This window comes from Denticeps clupeoides, chromosome 2, assembly GCF_900700375.1.
Source record: "Denticeps clupeoides chromosome 2, fDenClu1.1, whole genome shotgun sequence".
NCBI lineage: Eukaryota > Metazoa > Chordata > Actinopteri > Clupeiformes > Denticipitidae > Denticeps > Denticeps clupeoides.
The window spans coordinates 23577688-23603055 of NC_041708.1; the positions used below are offsets into that span (position 1 = coordinate 23577688).

Sequence of the window (25368 nt, forward strand, 5' to 3'; positions counted from 1 at the left end):
GAATATGTAGCCGCCGCTCCATGACACTCCATGAAAATGAAAATATCAGAAAGAAAAACATAGTCAGCGCTTTCAGCTGGACCTTCTCCCCCCCGTTCTCTGTCTTTTATGCAGTGGAGATTCCCATGGACTCACTGACTACTCTTATTATGCAAATACCAAGCCATTTGTCTCTGCTCGCTGTGTACAAAGCAACAAACACGGTCCAATCATCTGTATTCCAGCCAGCTCAGACTGTAATATACAAGGTCACATGCTTACATGGGATGGGAAATTGTTCCGGGGAAACTCTAAAAGTCCCTTTGTCACGCTGATGAAGGCAGAAGTGCACTTGGACGATGAACAAGATCAACGGAAGCCGCAATGCCTTTGGACAAAGTCTGTGCAAAAAACACAATTGATCTCCATATTGACAGATTATTGAGGTATGAGGTCAGCCCCAGGGTCATGCCACACTCATACAAAAGGATAAAGGAGCCAGGAGGACTTAGAGGAAATCCACAATTTCAAAATATTATACTGAAGGCATTAAAAGTAGCACAACAAAGGGCCTGAATGAAGAGAAGATGCAGAATATGGAATGAGTGCGCCACCTGCCTGGCATAGAGGTAAATGCAGCTTTTATTTGGAAAAATGTTGCAAAATAAATCATGTAACAATGAGAACTGGCAGTGGCTTGGATATGATACTAGGCTGCAAAATAACCTTTTATCTTGAAGTTGATATATTGAAAGCAGAAAACAAGGTCAAGAACAAGGACTTGAGAAGGACTGAGTGTACGTCACTCTGCATGGGGTGGTAGTAGCCTAGTGGGTAACACACTCGCCTATGAACCAGAAGACCCAGGTTCAAACCCCACTTACTACCATTGGGTCCCTGAGCAAGACACTTAACCCTGAGTGTCTCCAGGGGAGACTGTCCCTGTAACTACTGATTGTAAGTCGCTCTGGTTAAGGATGTCTGATAAACGCTGTAAATGTAAACGTAAATGGGTAAGGCCATTTGATCAATGACGCAAATGTAAAATGTAAGCTGGCAGCCGCTGTCTCAAGAGGTGACCTTCTCATCAGTAAATGGCTTAATCATCAAAATTCTGCATTGTCAGTTGATGCAACAGAGAACTTCTTATGAATATGCTGCCCTCTGGTGGAGTATAAAGTCATGAAGTTCAAGATCTCCACTGATGCTTCTATACATGTAATTGGGCCTATTAATACTCACACATATTGATAAGGCAATTTTTCTGATGAACAATGCAAAAAGAGCAATGCTGTTGAAATGAACACAGACACTGGGGTTGGGTTTCAGAGATGAAATTTTATTTACAGTAACCGAACAGCCATATTCAAATTTGTTCCCCATTAAAAAAAGGAGACAAAATCAATAGATTTACCTACATTTTTTCTGAAAAAGTGTTTATGCACAAGAGGAAATTATGCTATTGCTGATGACACTTCAGTAAAGGGAGCAGAAAGGTGTGTGTGAGTGTGTGTATAATGGCTTAAAGAGTTATAGACATACTTTTAAAACAATATTAATCTCTGTTTCATATACATATAATCACCCCTCCCCTTTCCCATAAAATAAGTTCTTGAACACAAAAAAAAAAAAAAAAAAAAAAAAACAATAAAAAATTAAAAAGTGAAAACATAGAAAAAAAAAAAAACAGGGGGTTCATACTGTATGGCCCAAAACGTCTCCAGGCTGGAAGCATGGCACCAAGGTTTTATTATATTTATTATTAAAAAAAACAACAACAAAGTACCACAGCAAGGTTTTGAGAGCAATTCAATCAGGCACAGCAGCACTGGATGAAACTGCACCCATAGACAGAAGAATTCACGAAGAAGAGGTAAGAGCAGCATGAACACAAACAGGTTAAAAGAAAATGGAAAGAAAAATGTTTGGCTTATGAACATCAGATCATGAAGCTGGGTTAAAAGCAAAAGTTCTTGCTCTCTCTTCTGTGAAGTGCCACATATTGATCATCTGGAGGTGTATCCTCAGTAAATGAACTCACCAGGGACTTCCTGCAGAGAGGAGAAGGGTTCCTCGAACTTGAAGCGTTTGGAAATGGCCTTTTGGTCGGGGGTAAGGCTCTCTTTGTCGGACGACTGGCGGCACTGGCCCAGGGTGTAGGCTGCCATGACGATGAGCTCCTCTGTAACCTGGCCTTCATCCGCCTCGTCCTCGTGGCCAGAGTTCCCGGGGCTGACCGGCTCCAGGATGCACTCTCCGGCAGGCTCCTCCTCTAGAGCAGCTTTATTGTTCTCCACCCCCTTTGGTTGGAGCCACTGGTGCTTCAGACACTCTTCTGCGGTGGCCCGCTCTCTGCCATTAAAGACAAACGTAGCACAATATGAGGGAACGTTTCAGATCATGACCCTGTGCTTTTTCTGAAGACCAAACATCTGTCATTTCTACCCATAATAACAATATGAGCAATGAATTTTAAAAATTCAAATGAAAATGTTATCTTGTAAATTATTCTTTCCATATGACTCATTTCAAATGTCCCAGATTTATTATAGTTACAAGGCCTGATGAAAAATGATATTCTCAGCAATCCTCTACTATAAAAAAATTTAATTTAAAATTTAAGAGATGGGATTTACCAGAAATAAGTTCATATAAAAGTCTCATATCAGGGACAGAGGCCTCAGGTAAGTTATGAATATGGATCTGTAATGATCCCTTGCTTTGGACATTTGGATCATAAATACATTTCCTTCTAACAAATTCGTCAAATTAACATTAATAAGACAATGCAGGTCTCCCATGAACTGTGCACAAATTATTTCAAATAACTTAATCTCTAAAAACTCTTAAAAAGATACACTCAGACTTAGCTAATCACATTTTATTTTCACTTTTGCATGCCATACAATGAAATTATTGCTGCTCATGCACATATACATGGGATTCTAATCAGCCATTTTCTTTTTTTCTGATTACAGGGAAGGACTACACACTGAGTTAGATCGTGTTATTGACTTCTTCCAGGAACAGTTACAAGGACCAGGAAAAACGCATTGGTTCTAGATGGATGTCCACAAAGTGAAGAGAGAAATGGCCTTAAACCAACAGCCACAGACCGGGGTACAGAAAATAGTTATATCCCAAACTGCCAAGGTGCCACTGATCAAGGTCCCGTCCCCACACACTGCCCCCCAGGCGCCTCTTATGGCTGCCCACTGCTCAGCAAGGGTGATGGGTAAAAGCAGAGGACACATTTAGTTGTGTCACCATGTGCTGTGATTCATTGTATCACAATGAAGATCACTTCACTTGTGTGCACAGGATAAATTCAATGGGGTAGTAGTAATCTTGCTTACTATGTGTGCACCACATTCTTTCTCAGATTTTCCTCATAGTTTGAAGACTAGAAGCGCAGAGCTGTCAATGGTCTTGTACTTATTTATCTTACTTTTCATGGTGCTTTCTATCCAGATGCCTGGTGAATGCAGATGTTGTCCCAGCTGTCTCGGCCAAGCTGGTTATACAAAATTGCCATACAGCCAGGTGCAAATGGGCAATAGAAATCCGTGCATGCAAAAAAATTAAATTATTTTGCCAATGCACCAAATGCCTTTACGGACATTTCTTTTTCTGACTTCGCAATGATGCAATGTGTATGATGTGTGTGGACTGATGCGCTGATATTGTCTGTTGAGAAAATGTTACAATGTAACGTGTTTAAAATTGAGCCATCTGACTAACTACATTTGAATTTAGCGGCATAATAAATAATTACTGTTCTGCGAGGATGTGCTGTTTTCCCACCGAGACCGCTATGTCTGACACAAACACCAACTAGAGTCACCAACTAGACCACAAAATATTAGTCTTGAGAACTACATCATTGCTGATTAATAATTTGACCAAATTACGAGAACTGTTCAAGAAAACTTCTCACTCTGGCTCCTTGACCAGCAGGGATTTGATGAAGTGGACAGCTGACTTGTCCAAGCGCTGCAGCTCCTCCTCAGCATAGCTGATGTTGACCTGGGAGATGTTGAGGAACGTCTCCTGCTTGTCATCGCCCAGGAATGGCGAGATGCCAGTTAGCATCACGTAGGACAGCACACCAATGCTCCTAACAGAGTACAGTAAAGGGTCATGGTCTCACACACTAAGCAAAAAATGAATCAATACAGACTAATCCAAGATACGGTCACTGATTTGATTCAGTCTCAGCCTTCAACTGTAGCCATTGTTCAGCATTTTATAACATGGAAACTCCATGGTTATGCATGCAGGTCTGATATCAGCATGTCCCTGTTTGAGTTTAGCTCAAGGTTACTCTTTCTTTCACTGATGCTGTAATTCAAGATTATGAACTTTATAAATTGTGAGCAGCATACAAAGACCATCTTATGTTTGAAATACATGATGGCTACAAAACACAAGCTGTAGAAACAAGTGGAAAACTGAACACTTTAAATGTCATTCAACTTACCACATATCAGTGGCTGTGGTAATTGGCTCATAATTCAAGATCTCTGGTGCTGAAAAAAAAAAAAAAAAAAAAAAAAAAGCTCAGTTAGTAGGTTGAAATAACATTCCAAGAACATGTAGATCCAGTTAAAAAGCTGATTGGGATCCAGTCCAAGGCCTTGAAGCTGAATTGTCTTGACATCCCTAATACTGGGTACCAATCAGTATTAGAAATGTGGGTGAGATGAAAGCCAGGGAGAAAGTCTGGTTTTACTTACATGGCCTATATTTCCCCTAAAATTCTATCAATTACAGGGGCAGGAAAACAAATTGCACAAGAATTCAAGCCCAAGACAGATTCAAGGAGCCAAAGCTCTGTCACTCACCCACATACTCAGGTGTCCCCATGATCTCGCGGATCTCCTGACTGCTGCTGACCATCCTGGACAGGCCGAAGTCAACAATTTTTATGTTACCCAGAGGGGCAGCGCTGGTCAAGAGGATGTTCTGAGGCTGAGAGGAAAGGAGTCAAGCACTCAGAATTTTTTTAATGCATTAAAATTGCTCCTCAACCAGAAAAGTATTCTGCGTTGACTGATCTGAAAAACTCTAATCTGAGCAATAAAATACAAAGAGACTAATAAAATGTGTTATTAGAAATACTTGATTTGGAATATATTTTAAAGAATAAAATGTTTGTACTGAATGTAATATTAAGTTGTCTGAAATATTAAGTGAACACTGTTCTGGCTTCACATTTCATAGCTAAGATTGGGCACAGGGCTGGCCCGTGGCATAGGCAAACGCTAAAGACGCCATCAATCGCTAGTGACTTAAAAATCTCTTTTCTGAACACATTCCCAACACCGCTAAATCTTGCCAAGGGGTCCATATTTGTAACAGCCGGTCCTGATTGCTCGGACGAAAAATTTAAACAATAAAATTAGCAAAAGTTCACACAAAACTAACACAAAATAAAAATCTAAATGGGGTAACTTGATTACCCCGCAAGACAAACATTTTATAATACATCCTGCACACCTTCAGGTCGAGGTGCACCACGCTGTTTTTATGCAGGAAGGACACTCCCTCCAGGATTTGTCTCATCAGTCGCTTCACGTCATCCTCTTTGAAGGCTTCGTCTCCTTCTGCTACACACTGGTTGAAAATCTCCCCTCCTGCAGCACTGTAAATAAAAAAATAAAAAAATAAAGACCATCTCATCTGAACCCACACAATGACAATCACTTCACTTTCACAAGCCCTGACAGATGGTTACTGGATGATTATTGCAGGACATTACACTGCTTGACCTAATAAGCAACCTCTCACAAACCTCCAAAAACAAGATGGCGGAAATTCTTCATCAAATTAAAACCAAAGATGTCTTGTGATTAATCTCCTTAGAGCAGACCGTGTGAGCCAGACTACCGGTTGGAAGAGAGTTGACAGTAGAATGGGCGGTTTACCATCTTCTCAGATAAACAGGACAGGAAGAACAGCACTGACTGAAAGTCTTTATCCTTAGTAGATTCTTTTATTTAATCAGAGAATGTCTCCAAAGGTGTGTGAGCCAGAAGACTGTAGTGAGCATGCAGATGGGACTGTTCTCAATGTTTCACTATAACTTATCAACCTTTTTACGGACCTCAGAAACACTGAAATGTAAAGCTCTTTCTCCTACCAAGGAAGCAAACCATCAAAGGGTCTGGAGCACTGATGACATATAAATAGAATTTTACGCCTGAATTCTAAAACCATTGTGGAGAACTGTGTGTGCAGGGACGGTGCAGTGTGTGGGGACGGTGCTTTGCTCAGTGGCACCTCAGTGGCAACTTGGCGGATTGGGATTTGAACCAGCAACCTTCTGATTACACTTCCTTAACCGCTAGGCCACCACTGCCCCATAATGGCAAAGGGTGGCTATTTTGAAGAAACTAGAATATAAAACATGTTTTCAGTTGTTTCACCTTTTTATGTTAAGTACATAACTCCACTTTGGCCTGTACTGTATGTTCCTCAAGTAAAATCCTGGATAAATTGATATTCTGAAAGCCACAGTGCCCTGACAAACTGATTCCAGTATTTGCATGACAAACTTTGAGCAGAACATGTCCATATCCACTGTATTTCTGCTTTGTGTCTGGTAAACAGTGGACCTGTTTACTACGGTACTACCTACTGCGTGTAACCCTCTTAATCTGCACATGGATTTTATTTTCACTCCATGCTTTGGCAGTAAACTTGCGTCTGTGAGGGATTACACGTCCACAGGGCGAGGCCAGGAGACTGCTTCCTCCCTCAGACTATTGATAATCCGGTTGTCTGTTGCTCAGTCTAAATACAAAAAAAAAAAAAAAAAACACGTTGTCAAAGCAGTGATTATTCAGAAAAAACTGAGCAGTGCAAAGCAGCAGCCAAAAAAAAAAAAAATCCATCCCAGACTGCAGTAGACGTGCTACATTCTTGACTGGAATGAGATCTCAGGTTGTTCATTTTATTCACTATGTCACAGAACTGGGAATCAGGTGATTGCAAGGGTAAACAAACCCTTTAGGTTCAGAAGAGGATTAAGCTTGGATACCCCACTCATGTCCAGTAGGGGTCAGTATCTTAGTAAAATGTAGGTCTTGTCTGGAGCAGTGCAAATGAATTGGTCCTGAGAAAAGGAGGACAAAACTTTCATCTGTGAAGACAGCCTTGCGTGTGGAACATCTGGTGCTACAAGACGCGGTACCGAGTTTACAAAACAGAGGAGCAGCGGAGGATTCTGCCGCTTGTGGCCTGGACCAGACCCTCTGGCAAGAGGAAAATACATGTGTCTTTGTTTCTGGGTGCTTTCAGAGCTGGTAATTATATCCCGGTACTGGGCTCGTTCCTTATTTCTGTACATACAAACAGGAATCACTCGTAAATCATTGGAGCTCCACATAGGAACACTGACAATTTCACACGCTGTTGTGCAAATGGAATAGACATCAGGTGGAAATAACTGGCAATTAGCAAGACGTCCCCGATAGAGGCGCGGTTCTGCAGACCACTTCTCAGTTCCTATACTTTCTGGCTGATGTTCTGGCCACTTTTGAATGCTGTCGGTGCTTTCACTCTAGTGGTAGCATTAGAATGAGTCTACAACCCACACGTGGCTCAGGAAGTTCAGCTCATCCAGGATGGCTCATCAGTGCGAGCTGTGGCAAGAAGGCTTGCTGTGTGTGTCAGCGTAGTGTCCAGAGCATGGAGGTGCTACCAGGAGACAGGACAGTACATCAGGAGATGTGGAGGAGGCCAGGGGACGACAACCCAGCAGCAGGATCGCAACCTCCACCTTTATTCAAGGAGGAACAGGAGGAGAACTGCCAGAGGCATGCAATACGACCTCCAGCAGGCCACAAATGTGCAAGTGTCTGCTCAAACAGCCAGAAACATGAGGGTGGTATGAGGGCCCAACGTCCATATCTGCGGGTTGTGCTAACGGCCAGACACCGTGCAGCATGTTTGACTTTTGCCAGAGAACACAAAGATCGGCAAATTCGTGGGTAGGTCAGTAATGGTGTGGGGTAGCATTTCTTTGGGGGGCTGCACAGCCAGAGGTAGCCTGACTGCCATTAGGTACAGAGATGACTTCCTCAGACGCCTTGTGAGACCGTACACTGCTGCGGTTGGCCCTGTAATGCAAGACAATGCTAGACCTCGTGTGGCTGGAATGTCAGCAGTTCCTGCACGACAAAGGCATAGATGCTATGGACTGGACCACCCTTTCCCAGACCTGAATCCAATTGAGCATGTCTAAGACATCGTATCTCGCTGCTTCAGTACAGGTCTGGGAGGAGATTGCTCAGGAGACCATCCACCACCACATCAGGAGCATGCCCAGGCGTTGTGGGGAGGTACGCGGCACATGGAGGTCACGTACACTACTGAGCCTCATTTTGACTTGGATTAAGGACATTGAACTATGTAAATAACAGAATTTTTCATTCAATTCTGGGATGTCTTATTTTGTATTCCCTTTATGTTTTTGAGCAGTGTAAAATATATGTGTAAAAAAAAAAAAAAAAAAAAAACACAAATATGACCTAAAAGTGGCACCGCACAGGACAGGACGTTGCCTGACTTCTTTCCTACTCAACCTGATAACCCTTCACCAAAGTAAGAAGGTACTTCTGATGGTCCTTAACGTAAGACTTAAGAAGGTCCTAATTATGCAGATTTGGTGTGATGCGTAATACTGAAATATAGAAAACAATATGCAAATTGGGTTAAGTGAGTCTTGCTTACCGCTCAGCAGTGGTGCAACAAAACCCCACTGTTCTCAAGGACATTTCGAGGGCTGAAAGAGTTCTTGTAAAGCCTGGCTCCTCATGCTGGAGGATTCATTAAAATCAATCCGAGGATGTTGGATGGGGATTGATCCATGTTTGACCCTCCCAAATGACAAGTCAGATTTCAGAGTTCTGACGAACAGATGGAAAAACCGCAGAGAAGCGAGTGAAACAGGGACAACGGGTCAGGCCCTATAGGGGAATTAGCAGCTAGGATTCAGGCAATCCTTGCAGCTCTGGAGGCTTCAGAATCAAAAGCCCACTCCCATGGTCCAGTTGGGGCTCCTCCCCCATCGGCTGCCGGCCACGGTCCGGCCGCTCACGTGCCGGTTAGCAGCGCGCTGACACTGTGAACTCCCAGCTGTTGACCGCAAGGCAGCGAGGCAATTTTCCACAAACCCTTAAACCCCATTCCCGCTTCAGCTTGACCCTCATCCAAAACCGAATTCCACCCCCCACCGACCCAGAGTTGCTCCAGTGCCCTAAAATACCAATCAGCCTATGAAAAATGACAAGCATTCTTTTTCATCAACCCCCCCACCCTCCTCCTCTGCCACTCAAGTTGGCGAGCTGGATCCTCTTAAAGAGAGATCCATTCCGCTCTACTTCCTTTTAGCTCCACAAAATGGCTCCATTATGCTTGATGAATAGTGCTGACAGAGCCAATCGTTGACGGGGATCATATCAGTCCTTTCTTTATTAAAATTTCATTCTCTCGCAGTCAAGTGAAGATTCTTCTGGGGAGGATCAGAAGGAAAAACAGGAGGTCTGGAATGGGCTCGGAGATTTAGCGGCACGCAACAGCACAATTAAAGGGATATTTGAAGATTACACACGTATAGATAGACACAGCAGCCACTCTGAGACGGCAAGCATCCAAAACACATGCAACAGACAAAGCCAGCATGCTCTCTTTTGTGGCCTGTGTTTTGTCTGGTTTATGTGCTACTGTTCATTTGGTCTAAAACCATACAGAGCAGGATGAAAAGCCGCATCCTCTCACCAAATTGCACTCTGCAGCCTCAATACAAGAACGACAGTGGAGTGTTGCAGATTCCCAGGCTCATTGCTTGTATATTTCAGTAAAGAATTAAAGGGAATATAACTTGTAATACCATCAAAAACATAACTTGCATTGTTGAGGTTAAAGCTGCAGTCTGACAAATATTTGGACCAGTCTATGGCAGGGGTGGGCAAACTTAAGGTCAGGGGCAACGTTGACTTGATTTGTTAGATGGGCCTGGCCAGCACCAGATGCATACATATCAGACATAAACATAAAAAAAGGCAATACAGTGTTCAGCAACACAAAAGTCAATGTAAATATGATCAGCTTTCACTTCGGAGAAAAGAAAGGAAATGAGCGGGTTGGATGTAAATAGTTCAGTGTCGCATGTTGAGATGTATATTATGTGGGGGTTAAACACAGTTTAGTGTAGGTGGGCGGTTAGGCGCCGCCTCCACTAAGTGTTTCCAGAGAGTAAGAGCAGCCACGTTTTCACTAGGCAGTAAGTAAAAAATGGCCGTGTTGTACTGTTTAATTCGTCTACCAGCTTCTACAAATAAAAAGCTCTTATTCCAGCCCTATTTTGAAGGTGGCTAGCCTTGGACTATACTTTCAACACGAAGATTGGAAGAGAACCAAAAGTGCATCAGTGTCAATTACCATTCAGTGGAACAGCATGGACTATCTTGAGGGACACTCACAACCTTCAAGGTGATAATAGTGTTAAGAAAATGGGGCACCATTTGAGTCACCCAATCTATGAGAAAAGGTTAAAAGAGTCGCTTCAAAGCATCACTGCAGGACGTGATCTAAATCGGCTCCTTTATACCAATAAGTGCCCTTGGCCTTAGCCTGTAATGTTAATCTGTAGAGACAGTCAATTATCTCCCTAATGACCCTGTCTGACTGCCCCTCGGGGTCTTGGCGTGGCTGAGGCAGATGGAGATTTGTGCAGAAATCAGCAGGCAGTCAGTGCATCAGTGATGAGAACTGGACCGGACTGCATCTGGTGCCACCTGGACACCATGCTTGGATTGTACTGGTCACTTGCAGCAAGTTTTTGTTGACCGATCTTGTGCAACACCTTTAAACTACAATTTCAATGATTTGCTGGTCAGTACTGTGCTACATAATGAAACTATCTAATATTCTTAACAGAGTGATAGACTTTGACAGGTGGACAGAGGACCATTGGTCTTCAAAAGAAATAGGTTCACACAGTCTTTTGGAATTAAAACTGTGGGACAGAACTAGATGCAAACAGTCTAAAGAAAGAAAAAAAAATTGAATTAGACATTTTTTCTTTTTCCACACAATGGCTAATGTTGTGTTTCACCAAAATGACTGTCCTTAAATAGTCAAAGTTGAGTCAGTCAATCTGATGAACAAAGTTCTGTGGATGCAGAATGAAATGTCTCTACCTTAAAGAAAAAAGTCCAGTTGCCATGACTCAACTTTCAGACAAGTTCACCTGGACGACTGAGAATATTCACAGACAAAAGGGTATGAACCCCCACCCAGAATGATCACAAGGCATAAAACCAAAACAATTGAATGAATAAATAAACATATTTACTGTATAGACCAGCTGAAAATACAATTACACAAATTCACAGGAATGCGCTGAAAAATACAACCACTGATCTGGCAACGAAAGGGTGGATGTGTTTCATGTTTGGCCCAATTCAAGCAGGCACTGACCCAAATATCTGCTAAGTGACACGTCCATATGGTTGCACATCCTAAGCCCTGTTTTACATGTCAGTGAAGGTGACACGGGTGCAACTGAAGCCACCTGTGCTCCACATGCAATTTGTCACAAAGATCCTCGAGTCAAGGGCGCCCACCAATTAATGCAGCTGCTCTGAGGATAGGATTGTGAATTACCTGAACAACGCCTGCACATCGATTTAAACAAAACCCCGACGTTCTTCTTTCAGGCCACCCCTTTTTTAATGGTCTAACATTTAAATCCTATAGTCTTAACTACTAACTACACACCCTGCAAATTTTAGTGTGTCAGCATAGGGCTTAACACCTTATTTTACTGGCAGACTAGATAATCGATTACTAGAATTTGGTCAGGTTTCCTTTTAAAAAGAGAAGTAAAGGTGGTGCTCACTGGCAAATAAAAGGTCTGCAGATAACTGGAAAGAGTTATTCCCCAGTGTAAAAAAACCCTTTACATAGTATTGAACCTGATGGAAACCACACCTAACAAAGGTAATTTTGATTATTTAAAAACAGTGTACAAAAAGTGAACATTTTTTAAAACTGAAAAATTAAACTTTTATATAAGACTGCACATCATGATTGTTGATTCTAATATAAATCACTACTCTGCAGAACAGTTAAAGTAAAGTGAAGTGATTGTCACTTTTGATACACAGCAGCACAGCTTATGGTGCACATAGTGAAATTTGTCCTCTGCATTTTACCCAGCACCCTTAGTAAGCAGTGGGCAGCCATAACAGGCGCCTGGGGAGCAGTGTGTGGGGACGGTGCTTTGCTCAGTGGCACCTCAGGATTCCCAACACTACTGGACCCACAAGTCACGTGTTGATGTAAAAGCACTTGCCAATTTGTATGTTTTTCAGGGTATTCTGATTCATTTCATTACTTGTAAAGGTTTAAACTTTAAACAACAACACATTTGAAACCCAAGTTCAAGACTGGTCCATTAACCTGATACTTCAGTCCAGCATGCTAAAGCATTTAAAACCAAAAGGCAAACTCCACAGATGAAAACACGGTTAAGTATGTTTAAATCTGCTGAGGCTTTCCGCTGCGGCTCATGTTGGTTTGATGGCATGCCATCAGCCCAGCAGCGGGTCAATATCTGTGCCACTTCACACAGCCAGCTGCCCTTGGGTGGGAGGGGGAAGGGGTGGACGATGATGGACTTGAACTCAATCCCAGTCAGCACATGCCATTCACTGCTGGGTGAAAGGAAATGAGAGCGAGGGAGAGACCCCATTCTGAGCAAAGACCATTCAAATTGCCCCGACCCAATCAACGCCTCGCTGGCATGGAAACAGGGCGGCCTTGAAGACGGCCGTTGGGAAGTTGCACGAGAAAGGGACTGGGCTGAAATAATTCCATCTTTGTGCGCGCGACTCGCACAGTCTGCCCTTTTATTTCAGAATTGTGGAAAAATCTCTTCTGCTCCGTAAACAGCCCAGTCTGGCCTCTTCTGTGTAATGTGAGGTCAGATTAAAAAACACCTCTCCTGACCCCTCCCTTCCCAGTGGACACAACAAACCAAAACACTATGCAACCAAAAGCAGATGGGAGCCACACATTTGAACCAGGTCACTGCAGTACATCAGGGCTTGATTTTACCTCTTGGAACTAGAAAGATCTTTAGAGTGGACATTTTTTTTCCAAAACACAAAAAATCTATAGTTTAAAGATAGATCATCTCTTCAATCCAATGTCATGAGGGCAGGGTGCAGGGTTGGGTGGGCTGGAAAGTGGAAAAAGTAAAAAAAAAAAAAAAAATTAATAATTTTATAAATTGACCCATGTCTGACCCAAAACCTTAAATATTGTCAGGGTCAACAGGGTTGGGGGTCAGGTCACAGACCTCTAATAGATGTTTGTTTGCTTGCAGTCACTGGGATCACTTTAGCAGTCATATTTTAAACGCATTTCGTGCATATTATGTTGTCATAATCACACCACATTACATACACGCATTATGTATGTAATGCAGTGAAAGCAAAAAAGAAGAACCTCAGTGTTTGTGGAATCCCCCATTCTTCGAATTCCTGAAATCCCGCAGGATCCCGCCCCCACAGCCTAAACAAGGCTTAGAGTTCAATGTTGCAGGTCAGCTAAGCAAAACCCAATCCATCGATCCCCAGGACACACAAACGGTCCATGATCCTGCTCAGAAACTCCAAACCAGTCCGCCCACCACCCTGTACAACCATTTTCCCGTCTCGGAGAGAAACAATGATTCAGACTTTTAAATGACTGATTCATCAGGGTCAGCATGAAGTTTGACCTGCTCTCCACACCCAACAGAGTGGTTTGAAATTTAGGCAATGAGAATCTTTGAATAAGAAGAGCTTACAACTCCAGCACCAGCACCATCTCGCTGGCCATCTCGTACACCTCATGCAGGTTGATGACGCGAGGGCTGGCCGTGGCGAGTTCCAGCACGGCGATCTCGTGGACGATCTCTAGCCTGCAGTCCTGGCCCTTCCTCCGCTTCCTCATAAACTTGGCGGCGTACTCTCTCCCCGAGCTTTTCTCCACGCACTTCCTCACCACCGCAAACTTGCCCCTGAAGAGAAGAGAACCTCGTTATAAAAAAATGCATCACGGCCACAATGCATTAAATACTGTTCAAAGACACTTTTTTGGCATTAAAACCTCCCCTATTATGAAAATGTCACTTTTACTTAACATTAATATGAGTTCCCCTAGCCTGTCTGTGGCCCTGCACTAGAGAGCGCTTTGGTTATTCTGCTTCAATGTTCAGAGAGCGGCAGCTCAGTCGGATCTGAAATGTCAATTTGTCATCATAAATGGGAAAGGCTACCTTGGCGTCTCATGCTTTTCCACCCAAAGAATTTGCCATCCCTTCCCAAAAACATTATCTCCACAAACAGTCATGGCTTGAAAACGTGAAGCATTGCAGTTGTTTGGTTATTGAATGTAAAAATGAGCACAAATAATATATATATATATTTTTTTTTACTTCGGTCACGCATGACTCTGAAGAACTAGTGGGTTGATTTGATTTTTGGAAAAAACACAGACAAGACTTCCTGTCTGCACCAAACATTGTGGTTGGTGAATGGTGTTGATGGTTCTTTCTGCAAATGCTCTCTCAACTTCTATAGGCCGCTCTCCTCCTCGTCCCGCCTCTCTCCTCATTAGCATTTAAAAGCTACAGACACCGAAACTGGATACAAGTGGCTGTAATTTCAGAAAGAGAATTCAGAGTCAGTTTTTGGGGATGACAAAGACAGATATAAAAAAAAAAATTATAATAATAATGTGGGGGACCTTTAAAAGAAACAGAACCAGATTCTTAATATTGTTCTGAAGGTTCATTCATGTTCCATCCCTTACTGTTGCTTTAATTGAGAGTTTAAGACTCATTGCTGACTTAAATCCATTGTGATTATGCCATGTAACGCAGTAATACATGAAAAGCTTGAATGGGAGGCAGACAAGACAGATGCGTTCAGATTTCTTTTGATCCGGTTGGAGAGCAGAGACTTGAGCTAATGTGTTTAGGGACAGCAGGGGCAGGGGGGAACTGGGGAGTGTTTTGCTTGTTATCACTGGGGCAGAACATCCTCTTTTGTCCAGCAGCAGCAGCATAACTACGGGGTGAAGTCATCCGCACACTTGCGTCCACTCAATTCACACAAGCGGTTGCTCTTTGTGAAGTGTGACCCCATTTAAATAAAAGGTCTTAAAAGGTGCAAATCTCTAGTGGTTTTAAGCAGAATTTCTGCTATTAAATCAAAACATGACTCTATACGCTATGTAAAATTGTATGGCTAAATGACTGCATAAACAGACCATGACCCATATTAAAAACGGTAAAAAGCCAGCTGTGTAATTAATGGGGAATAATTCTGTCTATGCAAGGTGAGAAGACAGGTGGAAAAAAAAAAAAGTTTAACGTTGCGTAGTCAAACTTTCAGAATACAAATTCAGATGGCCTAAAATTAAACATCTGAAGCTGATTCTCATTTTTAAAGCAATGCTTTAAAATCATGCAATTTGATAGATTTCATTTTCAATAAAAAAAAACAAAAAAAAAAAAACAATCATTTGACTTCCTAAATGTAGAGGAAACGAATCCAGCAAGATCAAAAAACGAAAGCACCAGTGAGGCATTTCGAGAATTAACCGCAGCGTTATAGAGAAAAGAAAAAAAAAAAAAAAAAGCCTGTGCCAAGAGAAGCCATAAAAGATTTACCATCTGAGAAGAGCCTGCCGAGGTGCTGAAAGACTCTGGGTCCCAGTGAAGGGGACTTCAGTAGGTGTCCTGAACTGGCCATTCACAAATGCCATTTATTCCCCCTATATGCCATATATGTCACAAACATCAAAAATACTGAGAAAACAATGACAATATATTCACTGGTTTACTATATTCCATGTATATATTCTATATTGTATAGAATCCTGCATTTGCATACGTAACCCTTAATACTAAAGCAGTGTTAGGAAGTGGTAAGTCTGGCCACTGAGTAGGACAGCATATGCTCCGGCATCTCAGCGGCAGGAGGGCCATAATCTCCGCTTTTTACCATTTTGCACATAATGACAGACTTGGCTTCAGAGAGCGGAGTAAACCAGTCCGATTCCAGTACAAGGACAAAAGTGAAAAATAAAAAAACAAGAGCAAAAATAAATAAATTTAAAGAAAGAAAGGGGCTAGTTACTAAAAGAAACAAAACACACCAAACCCGCAAAAAGCCGCAGTTTCAATGTGTGATTAGGGTCATGGGTTTGGAATTAGGAAAACGCCCCAAACTGCACATTCTGCCTATTTCACCCACTCCTCCTCCTCCTCTCACATTTACTATAAACAAACATTTTTGGTTCATGCAAGCCTCAAATGAGCGAGCGCTTAATGACCGTTTCAATTTGCAAAGTTTACTTTGGTTGGAGAATTTTAACCCATATGGTTTGGTTCAGAGTCAAAATAAAAACCCTTGTGTTTTTGCCATGAAAAACAAAATAAATCAAAATCAATGCGTCGATCTGATGTTTTCCTCCAGGTTTGTGTCCTTGACTGACGAGTGAAGGGGTGCGACACAGAATGCCCTGCCGTGGATACCGCCAAAATCACACAATCCTATTAGGACGATGATTACCTCTCACTCCCATTGAACAGATGGCACAGCTTGTTGATCTCTGCCGGGATCAGAAAGACATACCAGGCCAGCCAATCACTTAAACATGATGCATTGGCAATGGAGATAAATGGAAGCTGGTCGAGTTGGAGACCACAGGCAATCAGCTTCCATGTTCATCCTTGGACGGTTTCTGGGTCTTCTGGGAGGTGGCCCTCACTCAAACATCCAGGATCCTCTCCAGCGGACACCACCAGCATTGACAATGGACCCGCACCATTCAAACATCTGGTTAGCCGTTGTGCTTTCATTTAGAAAAAATGACCCCTCATAAAGAGCCAGCTCAGGGCCTTATGACCTACAAGAGGCAGACATTCATCACACAGACTTTCATTTGAGTTGACCGTGTTTCAAACACGCCATGTCACCTTTGGAGCAGTCCGTGAAAGTTACTCTGCCAGGCTAATAAGCTTTCGTGGACTGTCACCGATGCCATTCCTTCATACCTCCAGGATAGACGTGACGCTAATCTGGCTCCTACTATTCGGCACCAGCTTCTTCAGACCTCGGGCCAAAAGGAAATCCTCAAATCTCCTTACACAAAAGCTGCCCCTCTGGGTGGTGGTGCTAACTAGCTCAAAGCCAGGCTGCAGCATCGGCATGCCAAACCTTCTCACAGCATGCAGAATTAAGCTTAGAAGAAAATACCCGGAATTTCTCAGGTTTGTTTCTGTGGCTCAGTGCAACATGAATGGGCGCCCGGGTTTCAAATTTCACACACACATCTCAGAAAACTGATCCAAAACACTGTTATTGTGATATGATTGGTCCATCACCGCTTCCATAGTTCAGAATTATGGAACTACACCACTTCACCGTAAATATTGTGTGGTTCTATAATGATTGCTTGTGCCACTGGTCTCTTCCACATCCCTTCCCACACTTGTGTCAGCACATTTACTGAGCTTGTGGAGTCCCCTCAGATGACACCCTTAAAGAGACGCCCTTCATGTGTGCAGCCCCAGTGGACCCAGAGAGGTCAAAGTCAAGAGTTCTCACATTATTTATATAAGTACATGTGTTTAGAAATGCAATATTGTTATCCATCTGTAGAGACAATTCATTTGTTTACAGGGTTGGGAGACCCAAACCACCAGTTCTTCTACATACAGTGCATCCGGAAAGTATTCACAGCGCATCACTTTTTCCACATTTTGTTATGTTACAGCCTTATTAATTTCTATATAATACACCTCATAATACGTTTACTTGAGATTTTGGCAAATATATTAAAAAATAAAAAAACAAGTATTCACAGCCTTTGCTTTTTAATAAGCCACTTCTTTGATATCTTGGTTGTGTGCTGCTAAAAGATGAACCGTCGCACCAGTCTGAGTTCAAGAGCGCTCTGGAGCAGGTCTTCATCCACAATGTCTCTGTACGTTGCTGCAGTCATCTTTCCCTCTAATCTGACTAGTCTCCCAATCACCAGAGCATGATGCTGCCACCACCATGCTTCACTGTATGGATGGTATTGGCCTGGTGAGTCAAATATGACTTGTTGCATTCACACAAAAGACCAGTCTGAGAGTCTTTCAGGTGCCTTTTGTCAAACTCACATGTGCTTTTTACTAAGAAGTGGCTTCCACTCTGGCCACTCTACCATACAGGTCTGATTGGGATTTTGCTGCAGAGATGGTTGTCCTTCTAGAAGGTTCTCCTCTGTCCAAAGAGGACCTCTAGAGCTCTAACAGAGTGACCAAGTTCTTGGTAATTTTTTTTTATAAATTTGACAAACCCTCAAGTAATTTTTTTTCATGTAGACATTATGAGGGGTGGTTTATAGAATACTGAAGAAAAATTATGTAGGCCTTAAGGCTGTAAAATGTGGAAAAAAAAGTGATGGATGAGTTTAGATGTTGCAGAGGTGTTCTGAGAAACACTAACTGCATCCACTGTTCGGCTTTTACTGATCCCTTAATTTTATTATCATTGTGAAGAAATGTGTGTTTAATTTCACAGAACCCCAATCTGATGTGACAATGCTGTTTGAGTGTTTACAAGAAGACATAAAAAAAGGTCACCTTGCCCCTCTGTTGAGTTGACAGGTAAGAAATCCCCTTGAAACAGGACAGCAAATACAGTTTGCACCTGCATGCTTAAATTAAAAGCTGTGGCTTAAAAAGAAAAGGAATTTGAAATATTCTCGGCATCCTTTATTGAGAATGTACCATATGAGCAAATGCTAAGATGAAGCTGGTGACAGATTGACTCGCTCAGCTAACGGTATTAGCGATCTGCTGCAGGTCCAGGCCCAGCACAGCCACACTCTGACCTCTATATTAAAAATGACCACAACCTCTTAGAGAGGTTAACTGGAAGGCTGTATTAACCACCAGACAAGCTAAACTCATCTTTTAGATCAAAACCTGCGTGACCAGGTCTAATCATGGCTACACGGGGCAGAGGGGAAATGGGACGGATAGGATCATCACCATCACTAATCAGGGAAAATAAGTCAAACTTTTGGAAATTGACATCTTGGCATCTTCAAAAGAAGACCAAGTGACACTGGGCCACTTCGGTGGTAGACGTCTGCTCTGCTCTGAGCAGCTCTCACGAGTGCACTTCAGCATGTCTGCAAAAGCGCTCAACTTTTCTTTTTAACTAGCGTACAGAAAGACTGGTTTTACAAGGATGAGCGAGGGGCCTGAGCAGCTGTCTGTCCAAAAAACACTACCGGCAAAAATACATTAATAAATAAAAATAACGCCAGCGCCAGCGAATGTTCGAGCAGAGCAGTGCTAACGGAGTCACCATGAGAGCTAGCACACCCAGGCTAATAATCAACTGCAACTGCAATGAGATACAAATAACCGTCAAAATCAGGAAGATGCTAATCAAACAAACTCCAGGTTGAACACTGAATCCAATTCACTTTTACACGGTTCACTGTAAAACATTAGGAGGGCAGCCAATGCAGATGGTATACATGCCCAATTAATCAATCTTAAAATCATATGAGGTCAGAGTTCACCCTTCATGGATTATGCCTAGTTGTAGTTATGACTGAGACTAATCACTTCAGTTTCGTAGGAAATTATTAAGCAGGTACAACATTTTCTAAATGAAATCTTTTGTCTTAACAGTCTGATTATAATGCTGTAAAAATCCGATTTTGCTTCATTTTTGATTGATTGTTACCACAACATAACACTGCGCTACAGTATTAATGGATTAGGAAATAATTTTAAGACTTAAGCATGTTCCATCATTTCTGCTGTTTGAAATCATATTTTCACCACAGATCTTCAGACGTCTCAGGTGATGTTTAACTGTTTAAGTGGCAGAAGCAATGCAGTTACTGAAACAGTTCAAAGTGAGTTTACATTTAGATTTCTGGCATTTATCAGACACCCTTATCCAGAGCAACTTACAATCAGTAGTATTAACACAATATTACCCTAGTGAAAACAGCAGTTTTACTTACTTCTAGACTGACACCAGAGGCCTGTTTACTTTTGAGTGGAATGAGCAAATAATGAACTGTGACGTGACCTCGCCACTCAGGAAGGGTCAGCAAATCCACATGGTCTACCCGGTCCTGAGGTTGACATTTCCCAAATGCCTTGGGAAAAAGCACTACCTCATCCCCCACCCAATCCGCACTGTGGCCTTTCATCACCGTTCACACTCTGTTACACGGTGGTAATCGCAAACAATCGTGATGGAGCTTACTGGCCATGGCCTTGTGGTGAGGGACAAACGGCTCATTCTGGTCCATCTTGGCTGCATTGTGCTTGTGCACACCTCGGAAGATGTGAGATTGTGCCGACTGATTTAACCCACTGCAAGATGGAGATCAAGCACGTGTGGCTGAGGGAACCGAACTGCTTTGACCTCCAAGTGATTTTGTGGGTGTATTACTGAGTTCATTCCACATCTCTTCTACTTTATCTTGCTGAGAGACTATAGATTTAGCCTCCAAGATGAAATAGTTCTTGGTGAACTCTTCCTAAGCAACAGGTGGTCAAATGACACTGTATTGTATACAATAAGGCACAGTGACAAAGAGACTGGGTACACCATGACATTACTGTAAAAAAATATCCAAAAACCATGGCTAGCTTTCCCTGGTGGTAAATCTTAACATTTACAAGTGTTCGCTGCAAGAGATTCCACGAATGCTTTAGACTTTGATGACAGTTCACAAAATAATTTTTTTTCTAAAAACACTGTAAATAAATGAAGGCTGTGATATAAGGGAGTTCGTGATACTGACTTGTTAGGCATATATTCTACTCTCAATTTCAATTTGAATAACCTTGTCCTGCTTGGAAAAACTAAGGCAACATTGAAAACCTGCTCAATTAAATCATACATATGAAGGAGTCAAACCCAGATATGCTGACCTTTATTCAGGAATGGGTTACAATGATATAATGTAAAAACTTCAAGTGATTTAATTGGATTTCCTCGGATTTAGAGAGGAAGTATGGCATGACCGTATTCCCCATCCACCCAATCTCCTGACATCACTCCCTTTCAGCCTCAAAACGAGACCAACTCATCCCGTTTCCATGGTGCTCAGCAGATGTTGCCACTAGCGGTGGCCCCATGCCGAGTGGACGATGATGTCATGGTGGCCTTTCCGGCTGTCAATACCAGAACAGGGGTTCTTTATGAGACAAAAGGGGGGGGAGGCAAGTTTAACATGTGACTGTGCGATGCGGGAGTGAGTGGGGCCCTTCATATGGATGGGAATGAGTGTGTGAAAGAACACCCACACACACACAACCTGTTCCCAACCTCCAGACAGTACCTCATGTACTAGCCTTGAGGTTTGAGCCTTGAGTTATGTGTGAAAATATTTGGACTTGTTAGCGGACTGGTGGGAAGCCACGCCCACCCAGCCCAATAAATACAGGGCTGACTTCACAGGGCGACAGAGGCTGCATTTGACCAGCCTTCTGTAATTAAAGGCCACAGAGTAGCCACTTTGATGGACCGCTGAGAGGGCAGCTTCAGAATTTGACATCACTTCCTCATGACTACTCACAGACTCTCAGACGAGGGTGTTTCCTCAGTTCTGGAGTGCTGGAATGCTGTGTGGTTGACCAGTGATTTCTCTCTCTCTCTCACACACACACACACACACACACACAACAACCCACAGGCCTGTCGGCTTCCAGCTTTTCGTGTGCTGGACTCCCAACTGGAACGATTTAAAATGAACATTGGAGGGAAAAAAAAAAAAAAGTGGCTCAGGGAAAAATCTGCATTTGGTGTGGACCGGAGTTCAGACAGCTTAGCCAACAAATTGGCCTATTGTCACAGGAGAAAAGAGCTTACCTCAGTATTAACACAAGATGGGATGGTTCATTAATTACAGTGCCGCCAGACTCTGGCCCAAACAATCCGGCACTGTTCAATATGCCACACGGGGAGACGCAACATGACATCCAAGATTCAAGCTTTTATTAGTCACGTGTATAGTTGTAGCAGTACAACATGCAGTGAAATGTCCCGCTCTGCTTTGTCAGTGCATAGTTAAAGTAATAATTATACAAATAAATTAAATAGGATTAAGGGGAAAATAAAAGTATAAAAAAATTATAATTTCACAATCAATTTAAATATGATTAATAATATGGCAAAAGTAGCCTAAAATGTGTCTTAACACAAATTCATTAAAATAGATTTCACCAGCAGTAATATTCTGTCATTATGCCAGTCACTTGATCAAGTCATTGTTATAGAAAAAATACATTTATACTCAAGGAAGAAAAAAAAAAAAAAAAAGAACTGCTAAGAAGCCGGGCCTGTTCAGGAATGGTGTTTGAGAACGTCACTCATAAACTCAAGATAAATGCCGTAAATGCTGTGTCTGTGTTATCAGACACCCTTATCCAGAGCGACTTGCAAAATCAAGGACAGTTCCCCCCCAGAGACACTCAGGGTCAAGCGTCTTGCTCAGGGACGCAACTGTGGTAGGTGGGGGTTCAAACATTAGACTTTGTGGCCTTCTGGTTCAAAGGCGAGTGTGTTGCCCACTAGACCAGTACCACCCACAAGGACAGCATGGATGTCCTTGGGAGTAGAAAATTACCCGCTGTCTACAGACTGCCAAAGATGCAAAACACCGGATTCTGATGAAAGAAGGAGAAACCGAACAAGAGCTGGAGGGCCAATAACACAAAGAAAGCAAGAAAATAGCATGCAAAAGAAGGAAGGGACACGCCAGCGTCCCCAAGCGTCAGCAGACAAAATTAAATGTCTGTTCGGCGTTATCCGGCGTGGGATCCGCTTCCTCTCGGCGGTTAGACCTTTTGAGGACCTCGACGCCTGCGGTCTGGAGGATTTTCACCAGCAGATGAGACGCATTCGCACAGATACAGCTGGGCTACTGTTCTGTTAGAAGTTCGTGGCTCCCCAGGAGTCCAGGGGCGGGGCTGATCTTCCCACGTGCACTATGGCCCGAGGTTCCAAAAACCTCGGCTAACGTCATAAAGGCAACACAATCCGCCTCATTATTTCCTTGTAGTTAATACTCCGATTACTAAACTAACATTAACGGATCTGCATCTTGTGAGCAAAACACTAACATACAACTGGAACATTACAGGCTGCTGCCAAAGTTCAAGTGCAAAGCAACTCGATTTTGATATTAAAACACATCAGCAAGATGAATAATCTCACACTCGCTCGGAAGCAAACATTACTCAGGTGTTTGCTTTGCTTTCTTCGAAACACAAAGGCCAAAAAGGGGAAGCAATCAAACGAACGAGCAACTTTCCCACGCCTTTGTCGTCTCCCCGGGCCACGGTGGAAATGGCGGAGTTGCTGAACTACACTACACCGGCCCAAACACCTGCCTGGAGTGACGAGACTGCTTCCCCTTCAGGCCTCTCGGCTCAGGACGCATCATCTGTTCTGAACAGACAGTTAAGCCATATACAGTACAGGCCAAAAGTTTGGACACCTTCTCATTCAGCGCTTTTTCTTTATTTTGACCATTGGTAGATTCTTACTGAAGGCATCAAAACTCCACGTGTTCATTCATAGTTATGTACTTAACAATAAAAAGGTGAAATAACTGAAAACATGTTTTATATTCTAGTTAATTCAAAATGATTACTGCTTTGCACACTCTTGGCATTCTCTCGATGAGCTTCAACAGTCTTGAAGGAGTTCCCAGAGGTGTTTAGCACTTGTTGGCCCCTTTGCCTTCACTCTGCGGTCCAGCTCACCCCAAACCATCTCGATTGGGTTCAGGTCCGGTGACTGTGGAGGTCAGGTCTCCACTTTTTGTTAAGTACATAACTCCACATGTGTTCATTCATAGTTTTGATGCCTTCAGTGAGAATCTACCAACGTAAATGGTCATGAAAAAAAAAGAAAACACATTGAATGAGAAGGGGTGTCCAAACTTTTGGCCTGTACTGTACATGAAGTGAAGTGAACGTGATTGTCATTGTGAAACATTGCAACAGAGCACACGGTGACAACAAAATGTGTCCATGACAGGCACCCAGAGAGCAGCGTGCATGGACGGTGCTTCGCTCAGTGGCACCTCGGCGGATTCAAACAGACAACCTTCTGATTACGGGGACGCTTCCCAAACCGCTAGGCCGCCCCTGCCCTGTGCTGACTGAATCATTTTAACCTGACATGTATAATAAGAATTATGATAAACAAGAGACACATGCCATAAAGGATTTCTACACAAACTCCTCACAAGGATTCCAATAGCTGCAATTTCATAGAAGTTTTACTTAATATCTTGCATTTCTTGTTCATAAAACCACATATAAAAAGAGCAATTATTGATATTCAAGTTCAGAAAAAAAGGTTTTATGCCGCTTAAAAAAAAACATGAATTTTACAACTTTCTTTTTAAACGTGCAGCATAAATGTTTTTACATTTTCAAGAAATGTATGATACTGATAATGAAATTTAAGAAGAAAAAAATGAGAGCTAAGAAGTTTCTAGAAATGAATGTAAACTGTTTAAATGAGGAGCTTCAGCGGACGCCTCACCTGCCCAGCTCTTTGCCCGGGATGATGTCGTAGTTGTCGGTGAAAGCCTCGGTCCGGACGGCGGTCCGGATGTCGGAGAGGAGTCCGGCGCGGTTCTGCTGGAAGTCGCCGGGCTGCCCGTGGCACCGCGTCCGGCTCCTCGACTCGGCGGCCCGGCGGCATTCGGGAATCATGACGGCCGTTCGAGGCGCTCTCGGCGGGCTGACTAACTCGCTCCACCGGCCTCCGGTCGCTCGCTTCCGTCAACTGAACCCTGAGCAGAAACTCGCAGAAAAGTAAGTGAGCTGGCGACGCCGGGCAGCCTGCGGACATCAGCAGCGACGAGACCCCGGAATAAACACCTGCATGGCAGCCGCGACAACTTCACCATCTAATAACGCGCCCCGGCGTCGAGCCGCCTCGCTTTTCTGTAACCCTGCCAACGCGCTTGGTCGACGGGGCCGTCGGCCAACCAGAAGTCGCCGATTTGACAGACCCTCCCCGTCGGCCAATCAGGTGGCCGCTGTGGCCTTTGGGGGTTGCCTACAACCTGAAATAACTTTACCAATCAGTTCATTCACTGTGACGAGCTTTTTAACAGTTTGGTGGTTGACGGGCCCAGGAAGCAAGCTATATACCTTTATCTAGCACAACCAATAACTCTTCTTCTATGCATTTATGCTAAATTACAAAAATATTTAAAGAAATGATCTCTCCTCATCTTACAACCAGGGAAACTGTGCACTGGACCTTT

The 25368-nt window shown here is 43.0% G+C and overlaps 1 protein-coding gene across 1 annotated transcript; it reads right to left on the reverse strand.

Annotated features, from left to right (window-relative positions):
* Positions 1-1674: 1674 nt before the first annotated feature.
* Positions 1675-25038, reverse strand: stk17a (serine/threonine kinase 17a). The gene is made up of 7 exons (XM_028967044.1): positions 24636-25038; positions 13844-14056; positions 5479-5623; positions 4824-4950; positions 4460-4508; positions 3917-4096; positions 1675-2331 (listed from the first exon to the last, which is right to left on the reverse strand). Exons 1-7 carry the CDS (start codon positions 24806-24808, stop codon positions 2004-2006), a joined length of 1215 nt encoding a protein of 404 aa, XP_028822877.1. The 5' UTR covers positions 24809-25038; the 3' UTR covers positions 1675-2003.
* Positions 25039-25368: the final 330 nt, after the last annotated feature.

What these genes read in the sequence shown, in the direction of transcription:
- stk17a (XM_028967044.1), bottom strand. Translation starts at nt 24,808, where the DNA reads ATGATTCCCGAATGCCGCCGGGCCGCCGAGTCGAGGAGCCGGACGCGG. An exon ending in ATGGTGCTGGTGCTGGAGTT is followed by an intron (nt 5,624 to 13,843) that starts GTAAGCTCTTCT and finishes TTTTATTTACAG; the next exon opens with TGCTGCAGGAGGGGAGATTT. An exon ending in TGGTGCACCTCGACCTGAAG is followed by an intron (nt 4,951 to 5,478) that starts GTGTGCAGGATG and finishes CTTTCCTCTCAG; the next exon opens with CCTCAGAACATCCTCTTGAC.